The 23,941-nt window shown below is 33.7% G+C and overlaps 1 protein-coding gene across 6 annotated transcripts in view; it reads left to right on the forward strand.

Annotated features, from left to right (window-relative positions):
* LOC145662678 (uncharacterized) overlaps window positions 1–23,941 on the forward strand; it is a 481,436-nt gene that overhangs the window by 216,902 nt on the left and 240,593 nt on the right. For all 6 annotated transcript variants that reach the window (XM_081728499.1, XM_081728500.1, XM_081728495.1 and 3 more), the window contains one exon: window positions 11,752–11,842. In XM_081728499.1, coding sequence (XP_081584625.1) covers window positions 11,752–11,842 — 91 coding nt within the window. The remainder of the gene's footprint in view (window positions 1–11,751; window positions 11,843–23,941) is intronic.

Consider the following 23,941-nt stretch of genomic DNA (forward strand, 5'->3'; position numbering starts at 1 on the left):
AAACCTCGCGGGACAAAACCTCGCCACCCAAAACATCGCGTGGCCAAAACCTCGTGGGCCAAAATCTCGCCTGCAGCTTAATAAAAATTCAGTGTAGTATAAAAATATCTGCTGCTCTTCTTATAAGTAAAAAGAAAAAAAGAAAGGAAGAGCTTGGTGTAGTGAGAGTAGGGGCGCCGAATTCTACTTCTCCCCAGCTCTTTATATATATATATATATATATATATATATATATATATATATATATATATATATATATATCCCACTCCCTTTTGTTGTGCCGACAAAGCGAAATTATAAAAGACATCCTAGGCTCGAACCTCATCTATGTTGAAAATTTGATTGTGATCGGTAGGATGGCTCAAGAGGTATAATGTAACAAACATAGGCATTTAATTTATATATATATAGATTTCCAAAGCATGCATTAGAATTTTTCTTGTCATTATTTTAATGTAATGATGTGTTATTACTAAATATATACATATAGTAATATATAGAATATTCTACATTGAAGAAATCGTCGTGAAGAGGTTTTATCCTGACGACATTTCTTCCCAGGCGACACTACGTCTCGCTTAATTTAGACCAGGCGAGATTCTGTGTCGCGAGATCATTACAACGAGGTTTTGGTCAGGCGAGATTTTGGGGCGCGAGGTTTTGGAAGACGAGGTTTTGGCAAGGCGAGGTTTTGGCCCCGCGAGATTTTGGCCCGCGACGTTTTGGGTGGCGAGGTTTTGGCCAGGCGGGATTTTGGCCAGGCGAGATTTTGTCCTGCGAGGTTTTGGGCGGCGAGGTTTCGGCCCGGCGAGAATTTGGGCCGCGAGGTTTTGGGAGGCGAGGTTTTGGCCAGGCGAGGTTTTGGTCCGCGAGGTTGTGTACCCAAGCCATCAAAGCAGAAAAATCGTACGAGAATAATATATGCATTATGTGATCAAAAGTATCCGGACACTTCCAAAACATACCTTTTTCATATTAGGTGTATTGTGCTGCCACCTACTGCCAGGTATTCATTATCAGAGACCTCAGTAGTCATTAGACATCGTGAGAAAGCAGAATGGGGCGCTCCGCGGAACTCACGGACTTCGAACGTGGTCAGGTGATTGGGTGTCACTTGTGTCAGAAGTCTGTACGCCAGATTTCCACACTCCTAAACATCCACTGTGTCTGATGTGATAGTGAAGTAGAAACGTGAAGGGACACGTACAGCACAAAAGAGTACAGACCGACCTCGTCTGTTGACTGACAGAGATTGCCGACAGTTGAAAAGGGATCGTAATGTGTAATAGGCAGACATCTATCCAGACCATCACACAGGAGTTCCAAATTGCATCAGGTTCCACTCCAAGTACTATGACAGTTAGGCTTGAGGTGAGAAAACTTGGATTTCATGGTCGAGCGGCTGCTCATAAGCCACACATCACACAGGTAAATACCAAACGATGCCTCGCTTCGTGTAAGGAGCGTAAACTTTGGACGATTGAACAGTGGAAAAACGTTGTGTGGAGTGACGAATCACGGTACACAATGTGGCGATCCGATGGCAGGGTGTGGGTGTGACGAATGCCCGGTGAACGTCATCTGTCAACGTGTGTATTGCCAACAGTAAAATTCGGAAGTGGTGGTGTTATGGTATGGTCGTGTTTTTCTTGGAGGAGGCTTGCACCCCTCGTTGTTTTGCGTGGCACTCTCACAGTGCAGGCCTACATTGATGTTTCTCACTGTTGAAGAGTAATTCGGGGATGGCGATTGCATCTTTTAACACGATCGAGCACCTCTTCATACTGCACGGCCTGTAGCGGAGTGGTTACATGACCATATTATCCCTGTAATGGACTGGAATGCACAGAGTCCTGACTTGAATCCTATAGAACACCTTTGGGATCTTTTGAAACGCCGACTTCGTGCCCCTACTTACATCGATACTTCTCCTCAGTTCAGCACTCCGTGAAGAATGGGCTGCCATTCCCCAAGAAACTTCCCAGCACCTGATTGAAAGTTTGCCTGCGAAAGGAAAAGCTGTCATAAAGGCTAAGGGTGGGCCAACACCATATTGAATTCCAGCAGTACCGATGGAGAGCGTCACGAATTTGTAAGTCATTTTCAGCCAGCTGTCCGGATACTTTTGATCACATAGTATATATATATACTAATGAAAAATTTCAAACTTTATTTATATTGATGAAGAGTCTTGACTCCCCCATCCTCAGCAAAACTTGAAATGACACTGCTTAACACAATGTATATTCAGGACTAATATTTTATTGTTGTTTCTAATAATAACGATGATTTCCCTCTTTAGTATGCTATTGATAATAATAGTACACTTCGGAATAAATTACGAAAAATATTTAGGAAATTTTTATTGTTAATCACGTTTCTTAATATTGCCTTTTAGTTTTCAAATGCTATCTTAGCTCTTTATGTAGTCCCTTTGAAATTTCGGCATATTTTTCAGTCGTTCTAAATGGTATTTTTAAGCGTTAAATTGGCATTTTTTTTACCCGAAGGTAAGGAATTAATTACTTTTATATTTACACTAATTGTCAAGAGTTAAAATTTGTTAGTCATTCTTGGAAGAAGGATGTCGGCCTAATATTAAAAACTAGCAGAATACTCAGTCTTCAGACAGGAAAAATGAGACTTGTGAAAAATATTTTAAAGATTTACTCAACATTTTTCTGGTTTCGAAATACTTGTCACGCCGACTTGATTTCGTGGAAATCATCTCACAAGTGCTTATCAAATTGCTTGCAAATAACTTTTGACAACGTCAAGACCGAGTCCAATAGTTTTTTCGCATTCGGAAATAGTGGATTCACTCCAATCCATGGGGATTGTTAGACGTTTTTTTCAGTCAATCAATGAGCCAACTTCTACAAAATTTCAAGTTCTATACTTAAAAGTTTTAAAGAGCTAGTAGAAGTTGAACGAATGGTTTAAGCCCCCCATCTTTCTTGTAGGAATGCCTCACCCTCGGCCTAGGGTTCAAGAAGAACAATTGAAGGGTAAGGGGAAAAAACAAGGAATGTCCATGCATGTGTTTTTTCGGGTGCTTTGTCCTATCTGTTGGTGACTCTTGGTACTATTTGACTGTATATGCCATGCATACGTAGATGTAAAAATGTCCATGTAAAAAGGGGCAAAAGATGTAACTAACCGTATTCTTCTTACGCGGTTTTCAATATTAAATCGCAGTTTTCTCGAAAATGCAGTTTTGTGACATTACTTCTTTTTCCCCCTTACCCTTCAATTGTACAAAAAGTTTCAAGTTCGTGTGCCTAAGAGTTCCGAAGGTCTAGTAAAAGTCGAAGAAAACGTCCAAAGCCTTATTCTTGTCATAGAAGTAGTATTTAGTAAAACTTCTTTACTTCCTCAATCGAAAGTATGTGGAAGATTTTTAAATATAATAAGGTTCCATAATGGTTTCTGAGATCTGGTTAACGTCAAAAATGTTCCCGCCTTCCTGTCCTCCCGTCCTCCCATAGGGCCACATTTCATATAAATTAAAAACCAAACCACACCCATTCATTGATTAGATTAAAGTACTTAAATGTTTACATAATGATTGACATTTATTGATTTTTTAAATTAATAAATACAGCAAATAATAATAATAATCAAAATTCACTGATTTAAATCTTCAGAAGAATTTTGTTTCTCTTTTTCCAATTCAAGTGAAAATAAATCAAATACTTTTAAAATACATATGTTTTTATGATATAAATAAAACTTTCTCCTCAGTTTATAAGTTGTAGAAACTTCATTTATAAACTGTACAAGTAATTAAACATTCATAAATTTATTTGAAGGCAAATAAAAGAGTCGTAAATAATAAAGTTTAGGAGTTCAAGTATTATTATTAGTATCATAATGCATATTTCAGAGGTATTTTATCTTAGCAGTTGTCATAGTTGTGTGCAGTGGTGAACAAAAAAATCCTTTTCAAAGATATTTTTTGCCAATATGTATGGAATTAATCAATTTGGATACAATTTTTGGAGACATACATAAAATTACATTCTTCTTACATACGAAGAAACATACGTATATGCAGATAGTTGTCAAAGTAATGAAAAAACTTTACTAAAATGAAACATGTGTGATTAATATGGATGTTAAACCATCTTTAATATATGTGCTGTCTTATGGATGATAATTCATAAATCGTTTCCAGAATAATAAAGAACAATTTTTCATCCATCATTATATTTAGACTATTCTCTTCCTTTGTCTTTCTTTATGGTTCAGAGACCTGGACCTAAGTTAGGGAAGAAATATTTAGAGAGCTTCGAAATGTAGTGTTGGAGGAAGATGAAGAAGATGAAATGGACAGAAAGACTAACAAACAAACATGTTATAAAACGGATGGGAGAGAAGAGGACGCTTCTATCCCACCATCTTTCGTGGAAAGGCCAAGTGAATTGGATACATCTTGCGAGAAGTGGTCTCTTTCATACCACCATAGAAGGAAAGCGAGAAATAGGAACAAGAACATAAGTGATCGATGATTTGGAAAATAGAAGAAAATATTGGGACTTAAAAGAGGTAGCTAGAGATCGAGAAGCGTGGAAGGCACATTTCCAGGCCCAAAATACAAATCAAGAAAAAAAACCTCATTAGTCCCAGGACCTGCCAAAAGATGGAATACTTAATAACAATAATTCTTCATCCAATTCGCTACTCAGAATGATGATGGAGGAAAAAATACTCCAGTGTCGTTGATCTAAAGCTAACTGTTGACTTCAATAATGCTGAAGTAGCAAATGAGAGTGGCATGAGAGGTCTTGAGGTTAATACCGATGTTAGTCAAACCAACTTTGGCTGCTTACGTTACATCATTATCATCTTGAAAAACTATTTTGTTTATGGAACCAATATGTGTATCATAAAAGCACTAGGTCATCTGAAGTGTGCACATAATCACTAGCAGTAATTCTTCCTTTGAGAGTGAGAATAAACTCTGCTAAAGGCAGTATAGAGAATCACGCCAAGAAGTTTTAATTTTGTCCGGTAGATATCAACCACTAGAGGATGTAACTGCATGATGGGTATGTAGCTCCTATCATTGTATGTACACTTATGCACCTTTGTTCAATAATAGAAATTAGAATATAGATTAACCACCGTTATCTGTTAATATGTTAACCGATTCACTCCATTAAGGCACTCGGCCGAGTGAATTGATCTACTTGTCTATCGCGAAAACGGAATTCAAACATTCGCTTTCGTTCAGGAATTGTCTGTTGTATAACGGACTTCGTGGAAGCCACTATTGAACTATTATCTATATTAGACGAAAGTTTTGTATTTTCTCAATGAAATGTGTATTATCATCAACACAATGTACATACTACAGTTAAGCCTACAACCAAGAACGAATTGGGCTTCGGTAAGGGAGATGCGGCAGAAATTTAGCTATTTTGTCCTTCAACGTGGAAATAAATAGAAAAACAAGAATTTTAGGAATGATCCAAGAAATGGATCAAAAGTTAGCAATCTTGCCCAATAACTAGTATTTACATCAGGGGCCACAAGGTTTTTTAAAGGGCACTAAATCAAGTTTTTGTATTTTCTACTTAATAAGCACATGACACTGAGTTAAGTGATAGTCTGGGCTTGGCTACAGTAAATGTAGTTCTCCAGCTATAAGACGTACAAGAAAATTTTTGATTAAAATATATTAGAGTTTTTGAACGGCCCATAAATCGATTTTTCATATATTTTACGGAAGCACATCATACTGAGTTACGTGATAGTTTGGGTTTGGCTTTGTAGTTTTCCAGATATAAGGTACAAGAAAATTTTTTATTCAAATATATTGGAAAAAAAATAAATGAAATCTTTAAGTTTTATGTCCCACGTTATGCCGGTTAGGCTAAAGGAAACGGTGATAATGAGAGATGAGTGAAATGGTGGAATGAAGAAAGTGGGAGGAAACGGGAGAACCCTGAGAAAACCACGAGGACGGTGTTTGTTCACCACAAAGTCCACACGGCGCGAGCTGGGATCGAACCAGGGACCCCAAGCACCGGAGGTGAACGCTCTACCACTGAGTCACCACGTTCCCACAAATATATTGGATCTTTTGATCCAAAAAAGCTAGTTCTTTTAGTATGTCGAAATGAAACTTTTTTCACAGATTATCAAATAAAAGCTTAATTTTAATGTTTTCTAATCATTTATGGAGGAAAAAATTACTCCAGAGTCGTTGATCTAAAGCTGACCATAGACTTCAATAATGTTGAAATAGAGAATGAGAGTGTTATGAGAGGTCTTAAAGTTAATGCCGATGTGAGTCAACTTTGGGTGTTTTAATTACCTCATTATCATCTTGAAAAGACTGTGCATATGAAAACTCCAAAATCTCTAGATAAACAGGAAATCTTGAATGCAATACAGTCATAAAAAATGTTAATAACTATGATATATTAATATGGGAATATTTCCTATAATATTTAAAATGGAAAACCAGCGAATGTATATTTCACTAAATGGAACAGAATCTGAAAGAGAGCTAGTAAAATGAATGTACGGAACTTTAATGGGAGAAAACAACTCTTAAACTGGGGAAGGCTTTTATACAAGATAAACTTATTAACAAGAATGAAGACTTTTAAATTTTAAAATAATTTTCTCTATTACTGGTTAATTTATTCTCTAAATCTATACCGAAACTTTTTAAATTTCTCACTTTATATAATAATAATAATAATAATAATAATAATAATAATAATAATAATAATAATAATAATAATAATAATAATAATAATAATAATAATAATAATAATAATAATAATAATAATAATATCTTTTTGTTTTGTGATTTCAGTTTTTCCAGCGGTTGCTTTGATTATGCTTAATTACTTTTCCCCTATCCTGCGTCTTGTAATTCCCCCACGTGGATTGGTTCTCGTACAGTTATAATAACAACAAACACGTAAAACTGATTTCAGATAACTTGCAAGTTCACTTTCTCAAGCGCAAAGAAGTTCGTGCAGAGCTAAATGACTTATCGCCAGCGAAGAAAGTTAACTAATCCTGTAATACACATAACAGGTGTCGCTACAAATGGAGTTTTTTTTTCTTGTCTTATAAAAATGAATGAATGAATAAATGGAAGTGAAAATGACAAAATGGAAAACGTGTTAAATGAAAGTAATATTAAAGTTATTATCACGATGATGATGATGATGATGATTGAAAACAAAAGTGACTGCGTAACCACCGAAACCAAAACAAAGGAATGACGAAGTTAATATGCATTGAAGAAGCTGCGTACTTACTTTATTCTCTTAGCTAAGAGTGTGACAATCATAAAACACAGGGTGAGCGAAAAGTATTACATAGTAAAGTATTACGAGTTATTGTTTCTATTTAATCTTTATTAATATTATTATGGTTGTTGTCTTATTGTTCATGTTCTTGTGAAGAAGTGTCTTTACACTTAGTACTAGCACAATTCGACATGTATTAGTACAATTTTAGTATTATTATTAATACATTTCAGTACATCTTTATGAATCAACAAGATCTGTGCGAGTCCGTTCATGTTCAATTCAAAAGTTGGTGCATCCTTACGTTCTTGTGTGCATCCGCTGCAATTTAATTGGGGTGACAGCTGGAAAATGCTGTGCGAATTGCGTCTTTCAGTTATTCGCTGTTCACGTATCGCCGTTTGTGCACCTCTTCTTTTATTAAACCCCAGAAGGCATTGTCCGGTATGTTGAGGAACGAACTTGATGAGGCCATGACAATAATATGTAGTAAATGAATAAACACCAAACTAAACCACGAACAATAGCACAATAATAATGTTAATAAGGATATATTAACGAGAAAAATAACTCGTTATACTTTAGTGTGAAAAGGAACTTTTCGTTCACCCTATATTAGATGAATTTCAAACACGTAGAACGTTATTATGTTCATATCATTAGGTTCACGTTATTACGTATATTCACATTCTACAAATAAACTGAATTTAAAAACAATAACAAAACAGATTTACAAAATTTGAGGAATATTGTGTACTATCTTCACTCAATCCGCTTCCCTGCGGTCAGCTAAGGTAATAAAATTGAAAACGAAAGGTGCAATAATAATAATAATAGTAATAATAGTAATAATAATAATAATAATAATAATAAGCTTTAAAATAATAAGAAAATAAAAAAATAATTCTACAATCTTATTAGCTTTTAATATGGAAAATATGTTCAAAGATGAAACATATACCAAATGATAGAACACATTGTGCTGTACAAAATGATGTTTATTAGTGTAAATTCTCATAGGTAATTTTCGAGAAAGTTAAAAAAATAACATTTTTAAACCTAAGAAATTGATGCTGTACGATATGCACGTCATCTAGTAAAAACAATGAAACTAATACTGAAGTATCTCCATGAAGTTTTTTTTTTTTTTTTTTTACTATGACAGTACCAGTACCAGAGTACTCAGTATGATTAATGAGATGTAAACCAAAATTATGATGAACCCTTAGACTTTACATTTTATGTAACTACAAGGATTAAAGTGAGGGAGAGTTGCCTTAATATAGAAAGATTCGAAGTGCCTTTGGACTCATCATATTAAGAAGGCTTATTTTACTTACGTACGGACCTGCAGATATTTGCCTACCCTTAATATATATCAAAAACAAAACGATCTGATCAAGGAAATATCAATGCTCCCCTTTCCACCCTGAGGATGATAAATAGGCAGTTTTAAGGCAGCAATCATAACATGTCTCAAACAACATTAAAGCAATATTTAAAACAAGCTATTGAATCAAAATAAATATAATTGCAACCAAGTTAAGTAGGAAGCAAGTTCATCCTTCACATATTAAAGAAAACCTTGTTAATAACTGAATTACCATGAAAAATCAATTATTTGACTTGGCTATGATTGAAATGAGACGTTTACTATATGAACTAGCGGTTAAAAGCAAAATTCTGAATACAGTTTCGAAGACACATAAAAAACAGGAAATAAAACGTTGAAGTAGTTCTTTAATCTCTACCTCCAATTGTTGATTAGTACACTACAATGTCCTTCTCAGGCTAGAGCAGAAGTATTCATTTCTGAAGCGATAAAAGAGTTTTTTTTTTTATTTATTTGAACTCTCTATGGAAAATAAATAAGAATTGGCAGCAATTTATCAGATTCGAATATCTACAATAGTCTCATATGTCATATGAGGAAAACGCAAATGACCAGTATGTTTCTATTATAATGGATTGTTTTCTGAAGATTGTAAGGGGAAGAATAAATAAAGTGTCTGACATGGATGCTCATTATGTGCTTATATTCTTTTTTTTTAAATATTGATCAAGAAGTCTTCATTTGTTAGAGATGTTAAGCCCAAAGGACTCAATGACTTACATAAAGATTTAGGCGTCATGCTTGGTAAAGTTCATGGATTCTAATTAATTTTACTTTGTTGAGTTGAATTTTTGACGTCTCAAGTTTGTAGCTTGTTCAATATCGGAACTTTTAAATTTGAAAGAATTTGTAAGTTCAGTTCTTTCATTTATATATATATATTCTTTTTTACTCGTTATTCTGTATATTTAAATTCGGTCTAAAGACTTTCTTTTAAAATTTTGAACAATGTGTTCATTTTTGGTCCTTATAAAAATATGAGTTCCTAGTTCATTGCACTTAAGTTGAGATTCGTTTTGTCATTTTTTCAATATCGAAGTGAGTGCAAAGCATTCCTTTAAAAAGCGTAAAATCGCATGTTCAAATTCATACAAAAGGAAATTATTGTATTATTTAAATTTACTGTTTCATCTTCAGTTACTGTGTCATGTCTGTTCATATTTGACATGGATGTGATTATGAAAGGCGTAAATAGTCTTTATAAGCTCTAAATTGGGTTATTTTAATATTCAAGTTTGTACGTGTTATATCCCCACATTAGAAACTCCAGTTTCATTACAGTATTTACCTCTGACATACGGTAAAATAAATCCCATTAAAAATAGATCAAAAACTATTTTATTTCTACGTTAATAAATTACTGTATTCATTTACCTGGTTCTATATAGATCAGAAAAATAAAGGATTTATTTTACTGTATTCCAGTGGGTGCTGTGAATATTTATTCAACAACTTATAGTAAATAGGTGTTATTAATTATCTTCTTCCTCATTCGTTATACCTACAGGTGTAACCATTTAACCGCAGACGTAAATCGAGGTAGTCCTATTAAAGTTAAAAATGTATCAAAGTAAATCACATTAAAATATTTGCTATTATGATTATAAATATATTCTAATTTATCTATACATTATTAAAAAGCATTTAAAAATGTAAATTACTTAATAAGCAAAGTGTATGAAAGAGTAAAATTGTATTAGAGGTAAGTGTGAGGCTCTGTTCTTCCACTGAGTTTCCTTCTAATTCTCTTTATATTGACTTTTTAAATTTTGATATGAAATTATATGGCACATACTGCTATATCCTTCTAACCAACTTAACTAATACCGGTAATATAGGATGAAACTTCACATAATATAATTTAATCAATATAATGTCATTATAATGGAAACAAGGGAAAGGAGATTACAATTGGCGAAATTTATTAAAGCCTACTTCAAGCCAAAAAGAGCTGCAGTACGGAAACTTCCAAATCTGCCAATGTTGGCAGAATGCGTGTGATATAGGTAATGATGCTTCATTTACATAAACCAACCATCATATGATAATGAGCAGCACACATCACTATCTACTTCCTTGTATATGTAGAATCTGAAACAAAATAATGTTAAATGATCTACCTTAGAAACGTTTGAATAAGGCTACAACCACTTATGTGTGTGTGTGTGTGTGTGTATGTGTGTATAATCATAATCATCGAAGAAAATTATGTTCATTTAGTTAACGAGTAACAATCGACGACTTTTAACCGTTCTGGCAGGTAGTCATGTAGGTGGAAGTCCATGGAGCGTGCAATACACACATAGGGTGCATGCAAATGACAGCCAGCTGGAGGAAGGGTTTTTAAAAGGGGAGAGAAATGATAGAAGGTAAAATTAATATACATAAAGAAAACAAGAAAGAAAATGTGTATGTGTATACTGTGTGTTCAGGATATTGTATAGAGGCGTGATCGTAGTTTCTGGATAGCCTTTTCTTTGGGTTTATTAGGTAAATGGGACAGGAGAAAAATTAGTGGGAAAAGTCATCGACCAGCGAAGGAGGGACTGATCCAATTAAGACAAAGCTCTTTTTTAAAAAAAAGAATGAAGAAGAAGAAGAAATTATTTGCACGGACTAACGGCTTTTGTTGAAAAGGGAACGTGAAGTTGAAAATAAAATGCTTGATGCGTGTTATATGTGTGTTAAAAAGCGTGTCCGCCGTGGGTCGTTGAGTTTTTGGGTGTTTTTTCTTCTTCTAACAATAATAATAAACCACTTTCGACCTCAGAACGATGTTAGCGAGGAAAGGTGGGTGGGTGTTGTAATAATTTTCGCTGTTGTTGTTACTGGCTTCGATTCTAGATGAGTGACATATTTCAACACATCTTTAGCAAAGATGTTTCTGAGTTATTCAAATGAGTTTCCAGTGGTTTTGATTGTGTATATGTGAGCATGTGTGTATTTATGAGTGTTTAGTGATAGTTCCAGAGAGAATGTAATGAAAGTGAAATGTAATTTGTGTTTGTTAATATATCTACCTGTATCAGTCAATTTATTGGTACTAATTGATAATTAAAGTGTTATTCCTGCTTTTTGCAGGCCGTGGAGATTTTGTTGGAGGCATTGATAACGAGGCTTTGGACTTCCCATTAGAAGACTACCTGAATGTACAGAATGATGAAAACAATGTGTAAGTACTTTAAATATTTAGTTTGTCTTACTTCTAACACTTCATTTCTATGTTTATTTCTTATGCCAATTCCATTGGTGTCGGAATTAATTTAAGAAACTACGGTGTTACATTCCTTCCCTCCCCCCGGTCCGTGATTTAGTGTGATAAAATGATGAATACATAGTGCATATTTTTTTCTGTCTCAGTGTTGCTCTACTGTTTGCAAATTTTGAAATTAGGTATATATGAGAGTAAATAGCGGTTGATGATAGTGACATTTCGCAAACCTTTCCAAACCTCCATACCTCCACATCTGTAAATGTGAGCGGCTCGGGCAAATATAGATAATGCTATGTCACATTTTCTAACTTTCAAGTAAACTACTGTACATAAGAAGGTTGACCATTCCAATACAATTCAATGCAATGACACACACCAAACAAGCTTCCCCTGCCATCTGTAGGTACATTTTCTATTCTAGGTAGGTATTCTGTGGTTTGATCACAAGTCATTTCACCTATAAACTGAATTTCAACGGAAGTGGCTTTTACAATTATGTTTACCTGAGCCACTCGTATATTCTGAATATTTTCCATTTCTGTAGCTTACGAATCGAAATCATAAATATTAATGTTAATAAAATAGCACTGCTCTTTAATATATCAGAATAGTAAGCACGCGTGTCTTTGTTTCACGTAGTTCCTCGTTCAATTCCCAGCGTGAGCATATTTTTTGCCCTTGTACCGTAAGATAGGTGTGGAACCACTTGCGGTGTGAACTCCGGTGTAGAAAGCAAGGCATGAAATAAATGAGAATTGATGTGCTGACCACACATTATCCCTTCCCCACTAAAATAAAGTCTAGTTGACGATAATGGTATCGCCAGTTGTGACGTCAAATAATTTAGTCTAAGAGAGTTGCCCAAAGGAATCTGTACAATACGATAATTGAAATTTTTTATCCGGATAATTTTGTTCAAAATCACAGTGAGGGACTACATTGTTTTGAAGGGAATACACAGGGAAAAGTTCGTAAAGAGTGCGTTCTTGTTCAAAGAAAGAGAAACTTTCATTCAACTCACATTTAAACCAATTTAAATGTTAAAATGTTGGAGAGAGTTTCTGACACCCTATATCATCCTTAATATATGTTTTGATTGTTGTAAATGAGGATTTGAAACCACAAAACAAAATACGTACTTCGAAGTGTATTATACTAATTCACTTCTATATTATTTTCTTTTTGTTATTTTATTTATTTATTTATGCAAATTACAAAAACATTAGTTTCTCTAATTCATGTAACAAGTCTGAAAATGCTTTCAATATGAAAAATGTAACTTGAATTCTGTTCCTTTGTCAAATTCTTTGTTGGCTCACCTTCCTTTCGGCCGTTGTCAGTCTTCTTAAACTGGGTAAATTCAAATTCAAATTTAATGGAATTTGTTGCGGGAATGGAGCTATATTTTCCACTGTTTAAAACTTTCGGCTTTCGTAAGCAGTGTCGGCTAACCTCATCCTTGGTCTGTAAAGCACACCCTAAATTCACCTAACATGTCCACCAAAATCAAGCATTACTTACTTTAAAACTTTCTTAATAGTTTTGGCCACTTTTACTTGATCCCCAACCCTGGATATGACTTTGATTAGATGTGTAGTTCTTGTGAAACTTCACACTTATCTTATGTGAATTTGGTTTGACTAAGATGAATCTTTAGGCAAATAAAGAACAAGATTCTTCTCTTAGTTATTCAGATAAAATAAAGGCAAGATCAGAACTGTCTTTAATTAATTTCTGCTTTTCTCACACTCTATCATTGAAATGAGTAACATTGAAATGAGGTACCTAAGTTGAAGTCTTAGATCATTTTAATCACTTCCTATGTATCACGAAACTAAACAAACACTCAGAAGAAGGTTACATGACCATATAATTAAAACAACGTCTTTTTATTAAAATTTAATTTGTGTTTATAAAGGAAAGGTATCAACAAACTTGAAGATAGGTCCAGCTTATAAACAGAAAACTTTTTAACTTGTACTTACATCATCAATAGTTGAAGAAATCTAAAAGCATATCAGTAACTGATGCGCTTTTACTCCCAGATGAGTGACACTTGTGTGCTACAGTTTAGCCTTTAGTTTAATAACGTGATCCGAATTTGGAATGAATCAAAATTGGGCATTATTAGTTAAATAATATCAAGACAAAGTCAATCCGAAGTAAGGAAAAGCCTTATTACACTGTGCGGGAATTTCTTGAAGCACTCTTAATTTTTGGGTAGATAAGTTTACTATGTTTTAATTTTGCATACGTATATACTACAATATGTAAAACATAGAACTTTAAAAATGTCGTACAAGTACATAAAAGAAATTATGTATCTATATACAAACAACACTTTTTTCCTGTAATGACCGTCTGCAAATAACTGTGATAAAAACGTGATTGAAAAATTCGGATTTTTTTAAAACATGATAGTAGGTTAACATTTTCACAAGTATTGTATCATGAGATCTCATTTGTCAGATTCCGTGTAGTTATTCAAACAAAAAGATAAAATAATTTATATAGTTAGGAATGAAAATAATAGTGTTTGAGTTATATTATCAAGTGATAAAGAATAAATTAGGTATTAACAATATTTGCTTAGACGTGTTTTTCAGATTTTTTAAAAAGCACTTCATGGTCGTTCGTCAAATAACATAAACGGTTTGAACTTTTACGCACATAAAAGATGTTTTTCACATTTATAGCTAGTCTTATTTTTCCTATGATAAGACACTCTTCTTTTCAGTCCAGTGCATGTTCATCAAACTGAAGATTCTATGCTTGAAGTAGTTCCGACAACTGACAAGATGAAATGGGTCATTTTTATAATATTTTCAACATTACTATGATGTTCAAGTCATTACACTTCTGGAATATTGCAACTGAATTTTGGGACACGAGAAGTTTTGTGGGATTCCATTTTTCGATTTTCTTATATTGAATTTTTAATGCCATGTCACGCCACTTGGAAGCATTTTGAAGTCTGACCAGATTTTTTATTAATATCGTCTCATGATAGTACTATTTTTACACATGTAATACAATTGTTAAAGAAAAATGAGTGGTTTCGAAAGTTAATTCTTGAGAATAAATAGTCACCTTTTATACCTTAGAAATCTTTATATATATCGACGGTAGTAAGTTTATTTCTTTGCTTTGGAAATGTTCACTGAGGATAACAAACCTAAAATTTGGTAGTGATATGAAGTACAACAACTACCTAGTATACATTTGGTAAAAGTTCTCCGGAAATAACAGCTTGTCTTGAAATCGTCCTTTGCGGGCATGAACAGATTGCACAGGTACTTTAAATGAGTTTTTCAGGTAAATCAAAGTTTAGGTATCTGGGACATTTCATTGTCTGGAAAACAATTCTTAGTACACAGGGACAATAATAGCCCCAAAGTTGGTAAAGCACACAAATCTGGTCATCCTGACTATATCGATCCCTAAATAAACAAAAGATTCAAGAATAAATGGTAACTTTCAAGCAGAGACGTTGGATATACTTTACGATTCAAGACAACCCGTCCTTGCTGCTTTGGTGCTTGATACGATGACCGTTATAATAATGTGCTAATTTGAACGTCCTTGCTCCATCTGTGATTCAGCTTCTGGTTTTACACTTTTCTGAGTGAAACTATTTTCGGTAAGATCTGAGTCTCTTCACCCAAACACAAATTTCTACCGAGAACAAATTCCTATACAAAAGGCAAAAACTTCAATAATTTAGCCATGTATCAAGCAGTAAGAAAAGTAGATGCAGGATTGCATTTCGAAATTAACCTGGGATACAGAAGAGATTTTTTGAAACATTGTTCTTAAAATATCATTTTTAATTTACGTTTCCGACTTTCTCAGATTGGAGTTAATTTCTCAAAATATTAGCTTTCATTTCCAGCCATACCATTTCTTTATTGTGTTGATGTCGTGTGGCAAGGCCAATAACAGTTTCCCTGGCCTTCGTTCTTCCAACTATCAGCACCGAAGGTCTTCCGTTCCGTCGTCCCTGACCCTCTGCAATTTACAGCAGGAGAAACGGAGTTTAAATTAGATCTCTTCGCAAACTGATTGATTCATTTCCTTTATCAAACTTCCAATCAGATTTTCAATCCTAGATTGTTTGTTAACTAAATACCTATTTCAGAGGGTCGATGGCTGTTAATATTAATCCTAGTAATCGTAAATTAGGTTCCATATCGATTGCAATCCATTGCTAATTCGTAGATCCACGGTTTCTTGTAGAAATTACATTACTAGTGATTATTTATAATAGAACATTTAATTTAATGTGTAAAAGTAATATTCAGTATAGTCTTTTATTTCTTTTAAAAGTGTGAGTTTCGTTTCAAAATACAGTGGTGCTATGCTAGCAAATTACGCTAATTTTCAGTCATACTGATAAATGAAACACTTAATTTCTTAGTTCAAATTTTCCTCAGAAAGCTACGCCTTCTCTTTAGAAGTAAAGTTTTACATATTGTGCTTTCCTTTCTTTGGATGATCTGTGGTAGCGACGGCCACTTTACAATACACTGTAGACCAGAACATAACAACCATATTTAGAGTGATTTTCCTGCCTCTATACCTGAGGCGAAGGTTCACTGAATAAGTCACGTGTTTTTGTAATCTTTATTCTATAATGCCTTTTTCTCCTAAGCCAAATTATGTCCTCACCTACCTACATTTGAAACTAATTTTTATGTAGTTTACTTTTTTCTAAAAATAGACCCAGGAGGATCAACATCCTTGTCTTATGGTACGGGTTTGATAACTAAGAGATAAGAGACAATATTTTCACAGTTAAAAGCCAAATCTTGATACAGGTATATTATCATGGGCAGTTGTACTATCCTTGGTACACATGCAGTGAAATATAAGAATAAATTGTACATCTTTTGATTTACATTCTCTGTCCAGATCTGGCCAGTGGGCCACCACTTATCACCACTGACCTATGAGATTTTTTATAATATATTCTGATTCAAAACTAAAATACTATTTTATAATAAGTAAAACAAAAATATATATAAAATAAAGGAAAATCGTTAAGGTAACAGAAAGAATGTAATTATGAGTTGATTGCATGCTAACAAGTGATGGGTGGATTATCTACACTAATGAGTAAACTACAAGGTGATTAACTAGAGCTATTAATTCCCTTTTATATATATATATATATATATACAGTCTGTTACAAAATAACTGCACCACCTGCTAAATTTTCAAAGTTTTAATTTCTCTTAGAAAATTGTTAATTAATTTCATCTCTAAAGGGGCTCAATATATCAAACAATTGATCACCATTGATTTTTTATACGTTTCTGTTTAATGCTACTCATAGATTTTGTGTGATCTTTGCTCAACATGTGGCAGTGCATTCACTGTGTAAATGACTGACTCATGTATGCACAAGTGAATGGTGATCCGCTGATCGTTGTTGATGAAAATTTGTTCCGTACGTAACCTTTTGTGTTTATGAGTTATTGTTTATGATAAGTATATGATATTTGTGATTGATCTTCTATAGTTAGTGTGATTACGTAATAGAAATGGGTAAAATACTGAACGACACATCGCCTCGTAAACAAGGGAAGATACTGTCGTTGTACTATCGTGGCATTTCGCAATGTCAAATTGCAAAACAACTTGAACTGCATCATACAACGGTTGGTGGAGTTATTAAAAATCAAACAATGTATAATATGTCCTCTTTGAGAGACAAATGTGGTTGAAGGCAAAAAACAAGCCCACTGATAGACAGAAAAATTGAGGCCCTAACTCTGACAAGCAGAGCATCATCTTCACGACAAATTGCTCAAACTGTGTCCGATGATACTGGTATTAGTGTAAGCTACGTAACAGTTGTTAGACGGCTAAAGGAACAAGGAATTCGGAAGAAAGCACCTAGAAAGAAGCCGATACTTAACGCAAATCAGGTAAAAGCCAGGAAACACTTTCTTACCATGTACGAAGCGTGGGTGTTGAAGAATGGGTACAGGTGATTTTCTTCGTTGAAAAAAGTTTAGGGTGCTTGGGAATAATAGTGGCGTCCGACTATGGATGAGAAGTGGAGAAGAACTTAATAGCGACTGTATATCGCCGACAGAGAAGTTTGGTGAGAGTGTAATGGTGTGGAGCTGTTTCATGTCGAAAGGTGTCGGAAGACTAGAAATTTGTAACAGATCAGTTAATGCACAGTATTACATGGACATTTTAAAACGTAAACTTCTAGTAACAGCAAGGGGTCATTTCTGAGGCAAAAACTTATATTACTTCACATTTCAAGATGATAATGCGCCGTGTCACAGAGCTGCTGTTGTTAAGAAGTGGTTTCCAGACATGCATATCCAATGGTTGTAGTTGCCACCTAACTCTCCAGACATGAATCCTATTGAAAATTTATGGCATATCATGTCTCGCAAGCTTTCAGGGAAGTGCATCCAAACAAGGAAGGAGCTTATTGAAGCTGTGGTGCACGTTTGGTTCCATGAGTTAGACGAATCCTTGTGCCAGTCTCTAGTACACAGCATGCCAAGTAGGTTGGCAGCACTGAAAGCGGTACATGGGAAACATACAAAGTGCTGAATAGGGTATATGCACAGATAAGGGTTTTATACACTTAACAATACTGTTCAAGAAAACTCGCATCCATTTATTGTTCATTAATGAGATGTTAACATGAGTTCATACAAAGTGCATGAAAACAAATATGTTCATACTTTTTGTAATAATGGCTATTTGTAGCTTATTATTATATAATATATTGTACTTGAATCTTTTGTCTCTACATATGTAGTAGATAAAACACCAAACGATGTATAGAAATAATTTGAAACAATTGCAATTAATATCTGTCATAAAATATATAACAATTCGCAAAATGTATCGATTTTTCTTAGGTGGTGCAGTTATTTTGTAACAGACTGTATATATATATATATATATATATATATATATATATATATATATATATATATATATATATATATATATATATATATAGGCTGTAACAAAAAGGTTCGGCAAAATTTCGGGGTTGGATTCCTTATGGGTAGACTAGCAAAAAAGTTCATATGACCTTTTGTCGGGAAATGCATCGTTACAGAGTTACGGCCATCGCTACTTCTACTTGTTGCGTAGAAGCCTTATATGGAGCCGCCTTGAAAATGAATGTAATTTTGAAACTAAGACTCAAAAAATTGGCTAACTTTGTTCTCCCCCTCCTCCCCTATATAAGTAACAAGTACACAAGCAGGCTTTTACGATATAGCGGAGTACTTCATTGCTTCATATACCAATTTTTATGAGTGTACCTCCAAGGGGGAAGGAATGCCATTATAAAAATACTGATGCAAAAAACTAAAAAGCACATACTTTATCCTCCCTGTCCGTCGTTATCTCTCCCATACACAAGATTCATATCGGCGGAAAGCTTCGTCCTTCAGGAACACAATGATATAAAAATTATCTTCCTAGCTTAAGATGGGGCTGAGATATTGAGGTTTAAATTGAGTTACATTGATGGGCGCTCAAAATGGGACTATTTCATACCGTCATGCGGCTCAATGGCCGTAAATCTGTAACGATGCATTTTCCGGCATATGGTCATATAAACTTTCTTGCTTGTCTACCCATAAGGAATCTACCATTGAAATTTTGCCGTATATTATTGTTACACCCTATATATATATATAAACATTTTTATATAGTGAACAGTGATGGCAAGGTGGATGCACAAAACATGAAATACGTTCCTAAAGTAAAATACCTAATTTTTCTTTTCTATATGCTCCCACCGGAAGGGCGCCCATCAGGGGGTGCAAGATGGGGCGCTTGCCTCCCTTTAGAGAAAATTGTGCTTCGGAAGATCGAAATCCCAATAGATATTTTAGAGTAGTTACCGCAAAATCTGAGACTACATTTGAAATGTCGCTTATACTTGCTCCCTTGGAAACCACAACATGGGCGCCGTGTGAAATTATTATAAACATAAAGATCTCATCTCTATGTATAGGTAGTAGTACTTTTATTCCAGTAACAAACAAAGACAAAGACTTTTGAAATATTTTTTAAATGAGTTTTTTTTTACGAATTCTAATTTTTCGTTGTATTTTAAACAGAAAGAACTATGTACTGTAATTGAACTTATGTGGCTTCAGTTACATATTTACTATTCTTTAAGATATGAATTTCTATTAAATTTGCGGAAATTTCTTATGCATGTACGTAGGAAAATTAACGTCCAAACTGGAGATTTTGGTAATATCGAATACAAGTATGATTCAAATATGAAATATTTCAGGATAGGGTCAGGAGATTAGGGCTATTTGAGACTCTTCTACTCTGTGTTTTTCAATTATTTTTTTCCATTTTCACCTACGAATATTAACCGATTTCAGGCGGAATATCATGTGGTTCGGATCACACGTTAAGCTGTAGTTCAACATCTTACATAGTCTCGCTACTGAAAAGAATGCTAAATTAAAGTAAACGAATATTAACCTTCATTGATCTTCCTGATATATCTCCTATCACACCCCTAATTCTTAAATTATAAATATTAGGTATTCAAAATACACACTACTTTATTTATTTCTGTAAAAGTGATTATAAAAATATATCACCGAAATAATTCTTTTAGGCCTAATAAGGACAAGAGATATGCGTTTAACTTTTGGGAAGACATCTGTCCTATTCTTTCCTTGTAGTTAAAGATTTCCTCAACTCCCAATCAATCTATGAATATGATGATCGGATTTCTTGTTATAGTCACATCTAGTTCGCATTCATCAACCAAATAAATTTACTTCAAGAAACCTATTACATATAGCGTATAAACTTAGCACTCTTCCCCATTGTAACATTAAATATGATTTATATTCTGTCATAACCTCCTAACCTTCTCGCCTGTCTTCAATAAAATCAACCTTCTTGTTTCTCTTCTTTTATTTCAGCTCTATCTTCTCTCTGACATACGTTTCCGAGTACTCTTTCGGTCGTCTTCCGATTCTTTCATCTTTTAGCTCATGGATATCCTTTTCTACTGTCTTGGTTCTGTTACCTCTATTAGTCTACTTATCCACATCAATTTATTTCTATACATATCTCTAGGCATCGTTTTCTCGAGATACTTCGAATCGGCTATATGCGTACTCTTTACAACTTCAACTGATTTAAGTTTATTCTTCTGATGATTCTTATTTCTTGTCGAGCTGACTTGTATGCCAGATTTTTTGGTGAAAGAAATGCTCACCCACACGCTTTTCGAAAGGTGTTCCACTGTTTGACTGAGTGAAATCGATGTCCTCTTGAGAAGAATCAATTGCATGTTTGGTGTTTCCCTGGACAACCAATCCGTCAGCGAAATTCAGAAATGCAAACCTGGTGTATGTCCGTCTATTTGTAAAGGGACGCCTATCAATAATCAGAATAAGAAATAAAATAAATATTGCACTTTACACTACTCTCTGAGTCTGATAAAAAAAAAAATGATCATCTTTAATAATTATATTTAATTTCTCTGCTGCACTTTCAAATTATCTTTCGAAAATTAACCACTGTTGCTGCATGTATATTGAACAGTAACCTTTGAGGAAACATTTCATTATTGCTGAAGGTAAGTTTATTGAGCTGATGCTCTAGCTGTATCACGCATATCGTTCCCGGACATGTATAGATAAAATGGACAAATGTGTTGCACCTATAACAGGGTTTTCCTTTAACCGGATGAAAATCTTAATTTTGATTACTTTTACTTTTTCAACAACTAAATCATTTTGAAGGTTTATGCTTATTGACTTAGCATTGTCAAATTGGAATACTTTACTTTACTCACAATTCGCGATAACTCAAGTTTTATTAAAAGATTTTCAAAATGGTGTTGTTCAATGAGCTTTGGGGAGAGGTTATGGCCATACAAAAGTGTAAGACACCATATCATTATAGGAAGTCACGTATGTGTCTTTCTTATTCTTATTCTTATTATATTTATTAACTTTTTGAAAATAAATATTTTCTCCTATGCTCATGATGTCGTAAATTCATCTCACACATTGGTTTAGTAGATGTTGAGGACTAAACGTTGAAAAAAGTGCTTCTACGTATAGTAGTTAGACACAAATTTTATATTGAAATTCTCACTGCACTGACAAATGTTCTGCTGTAAATCTGAATCATTCTTACTCGTAGAACATATTGATTCGTTGTACGTTATAAGAGAATTTCTTTCATTCTGTGTTTATAACTATGATTAATCTATTACATCTATACTAATCATCCTTCGGCAGGATTAAAATGTGTTTACGGAAGGTTATGTCTCTTCTAAAGTAAAGGCTTAGTGATATCGCTGGGAAGCGTCTGTTTATATTCTAAAAATATAATATAAGTATTTACAGGTATTAAGATATTTTCCTGGGTTATGATTTTTTAATGCTCATATTTGTTTGAATATGCATTAGTTTCTTAAGTCTTCTATTGGTTAGTAGAGGGACTTTTGTGTGCCCTCTTTAAGATAATCCTGTTTATGAGCCTACTAATTGTATAGAATATTCTACCTCGAAGTTTAGATCGCATTTTAACCAAACAAAGTTTGAGGTATTTAGGAAAAATAAAATGTAAAATGCAACACGTAAAATACAGGTTAAAAACAGTTGTGAATAAAGGATAAAAATAGAAACAATTGACTCTTAATATCAAAAGATGTGAAATTCAAAATTCATAGCCAGGAGTTAGGGCTTCCTTTTGGACTTCTGTAAGCCACGTTATATCTATTGAGATAACCAGATTATACAAAATAGATTCTGACATATTGAAATTATACTTTTAAATCCTGATGTTCCTGCTAAAAGGGATAAAGGCATTAGTGTCCGCTTTTTAATATCCTGAAAATTTGGGTATGACTGGCTTTTGATATCAATTCTTCAACTACTTCTTAAATTAAAGTCTATCATCATCACCATCATCACATTAAAATTCAGTAAGTTTTATTTGTCAATAAATGCCAAAAACTAAGAAAAAATATAAAATTCTAATTTAAAAAATAACTATATACTAATAATAACCTTACACTTACTTCTCACGTATAGTGCATCAAATTGATCATGATGGGAATGTTCGTAATATTCTATAAGTAATAATAATAATAATAATAATAATAATAATAATAATAATAATAATAATAATAATAATAATAATAATAAAATGAGTTTAACCATTCGGTGCCATTTAGTTGTTATTAAAGTAAGTACAAATATTTTGGCATGGTTTTGTCTATTTTGGGTACCTTTTTACAATTCTTATGACGGTAATAATGTTTATCTTCGATTTACATTCAGATGTTCACTAGATATTTAGATCGAAAATTTAGGAGAAACTGCAGTCCTTTATTGGGTATACTTTCGTTCTTACACATAATGCAAAGCAGACGATGGCGTACTTGCCATTGTCATTGTCAAATGTGAAAGTATAGAGCTTATAGAAAAGCTCTTGACTGTTCCTGCAATGCTGCCAAAGTGCAGGAATAACATTGAATGGTCATATCATCAGTTCCATTTTTCAAAACCAATTTAAGTCTGTATTTTAATTTCATTTTAATTGTAAAACCATTAAATAATTTCATAAGGAAAGCCACATGACTTTTCGTGAGCTCCGAATGAGCTTCTTTCAAGTCACATGGCGACCACTATTCGTAAGAAAGACTTCGAAGGCATCTTATCTTTTAATGAATACAGTCCACAATGTTGATTGTATGAAAATAGCTCGAACAGCATGTTTATGGGGGGTTTAAAAATTACATTCTGTCAAAGAGAAGTTCGTGAAATTTGTAAGTAAAACACAAAATATTTCATTAATTGCCGAAATTTAAATTACCGCCTTCAAAAGGTACCCCATTTGAAGCAACACATATATATGTCAACGATTAACCCAATCATCAAAATACTTTCTGCAGTAATTTTCTGGAATAATCTTTGGCTCTTTCAGTGAATTTCGTTTGATGGAGTCAATTAAATAAAAACTCCTTCCGTGAAGTGGTAATTTGAGTTTTCGAAAGAGGAGAAGGTCAAT

Source organism: Thermobia domestica, chromosome 10 (assembly GCF_964235325.1).
Source record: "Thermobia domestica chromosome 10, izTheDome1.hap1.1, whole genome shotgun sequence".
In the NCBI taxonomy this organism is placed as follows: domain Eukaryota; kingdom Metazoa; phylum Arthropoda; class Insecta; order Zygentoma; family Lepismatidae; genus Thermobia; species Thermobia domestica.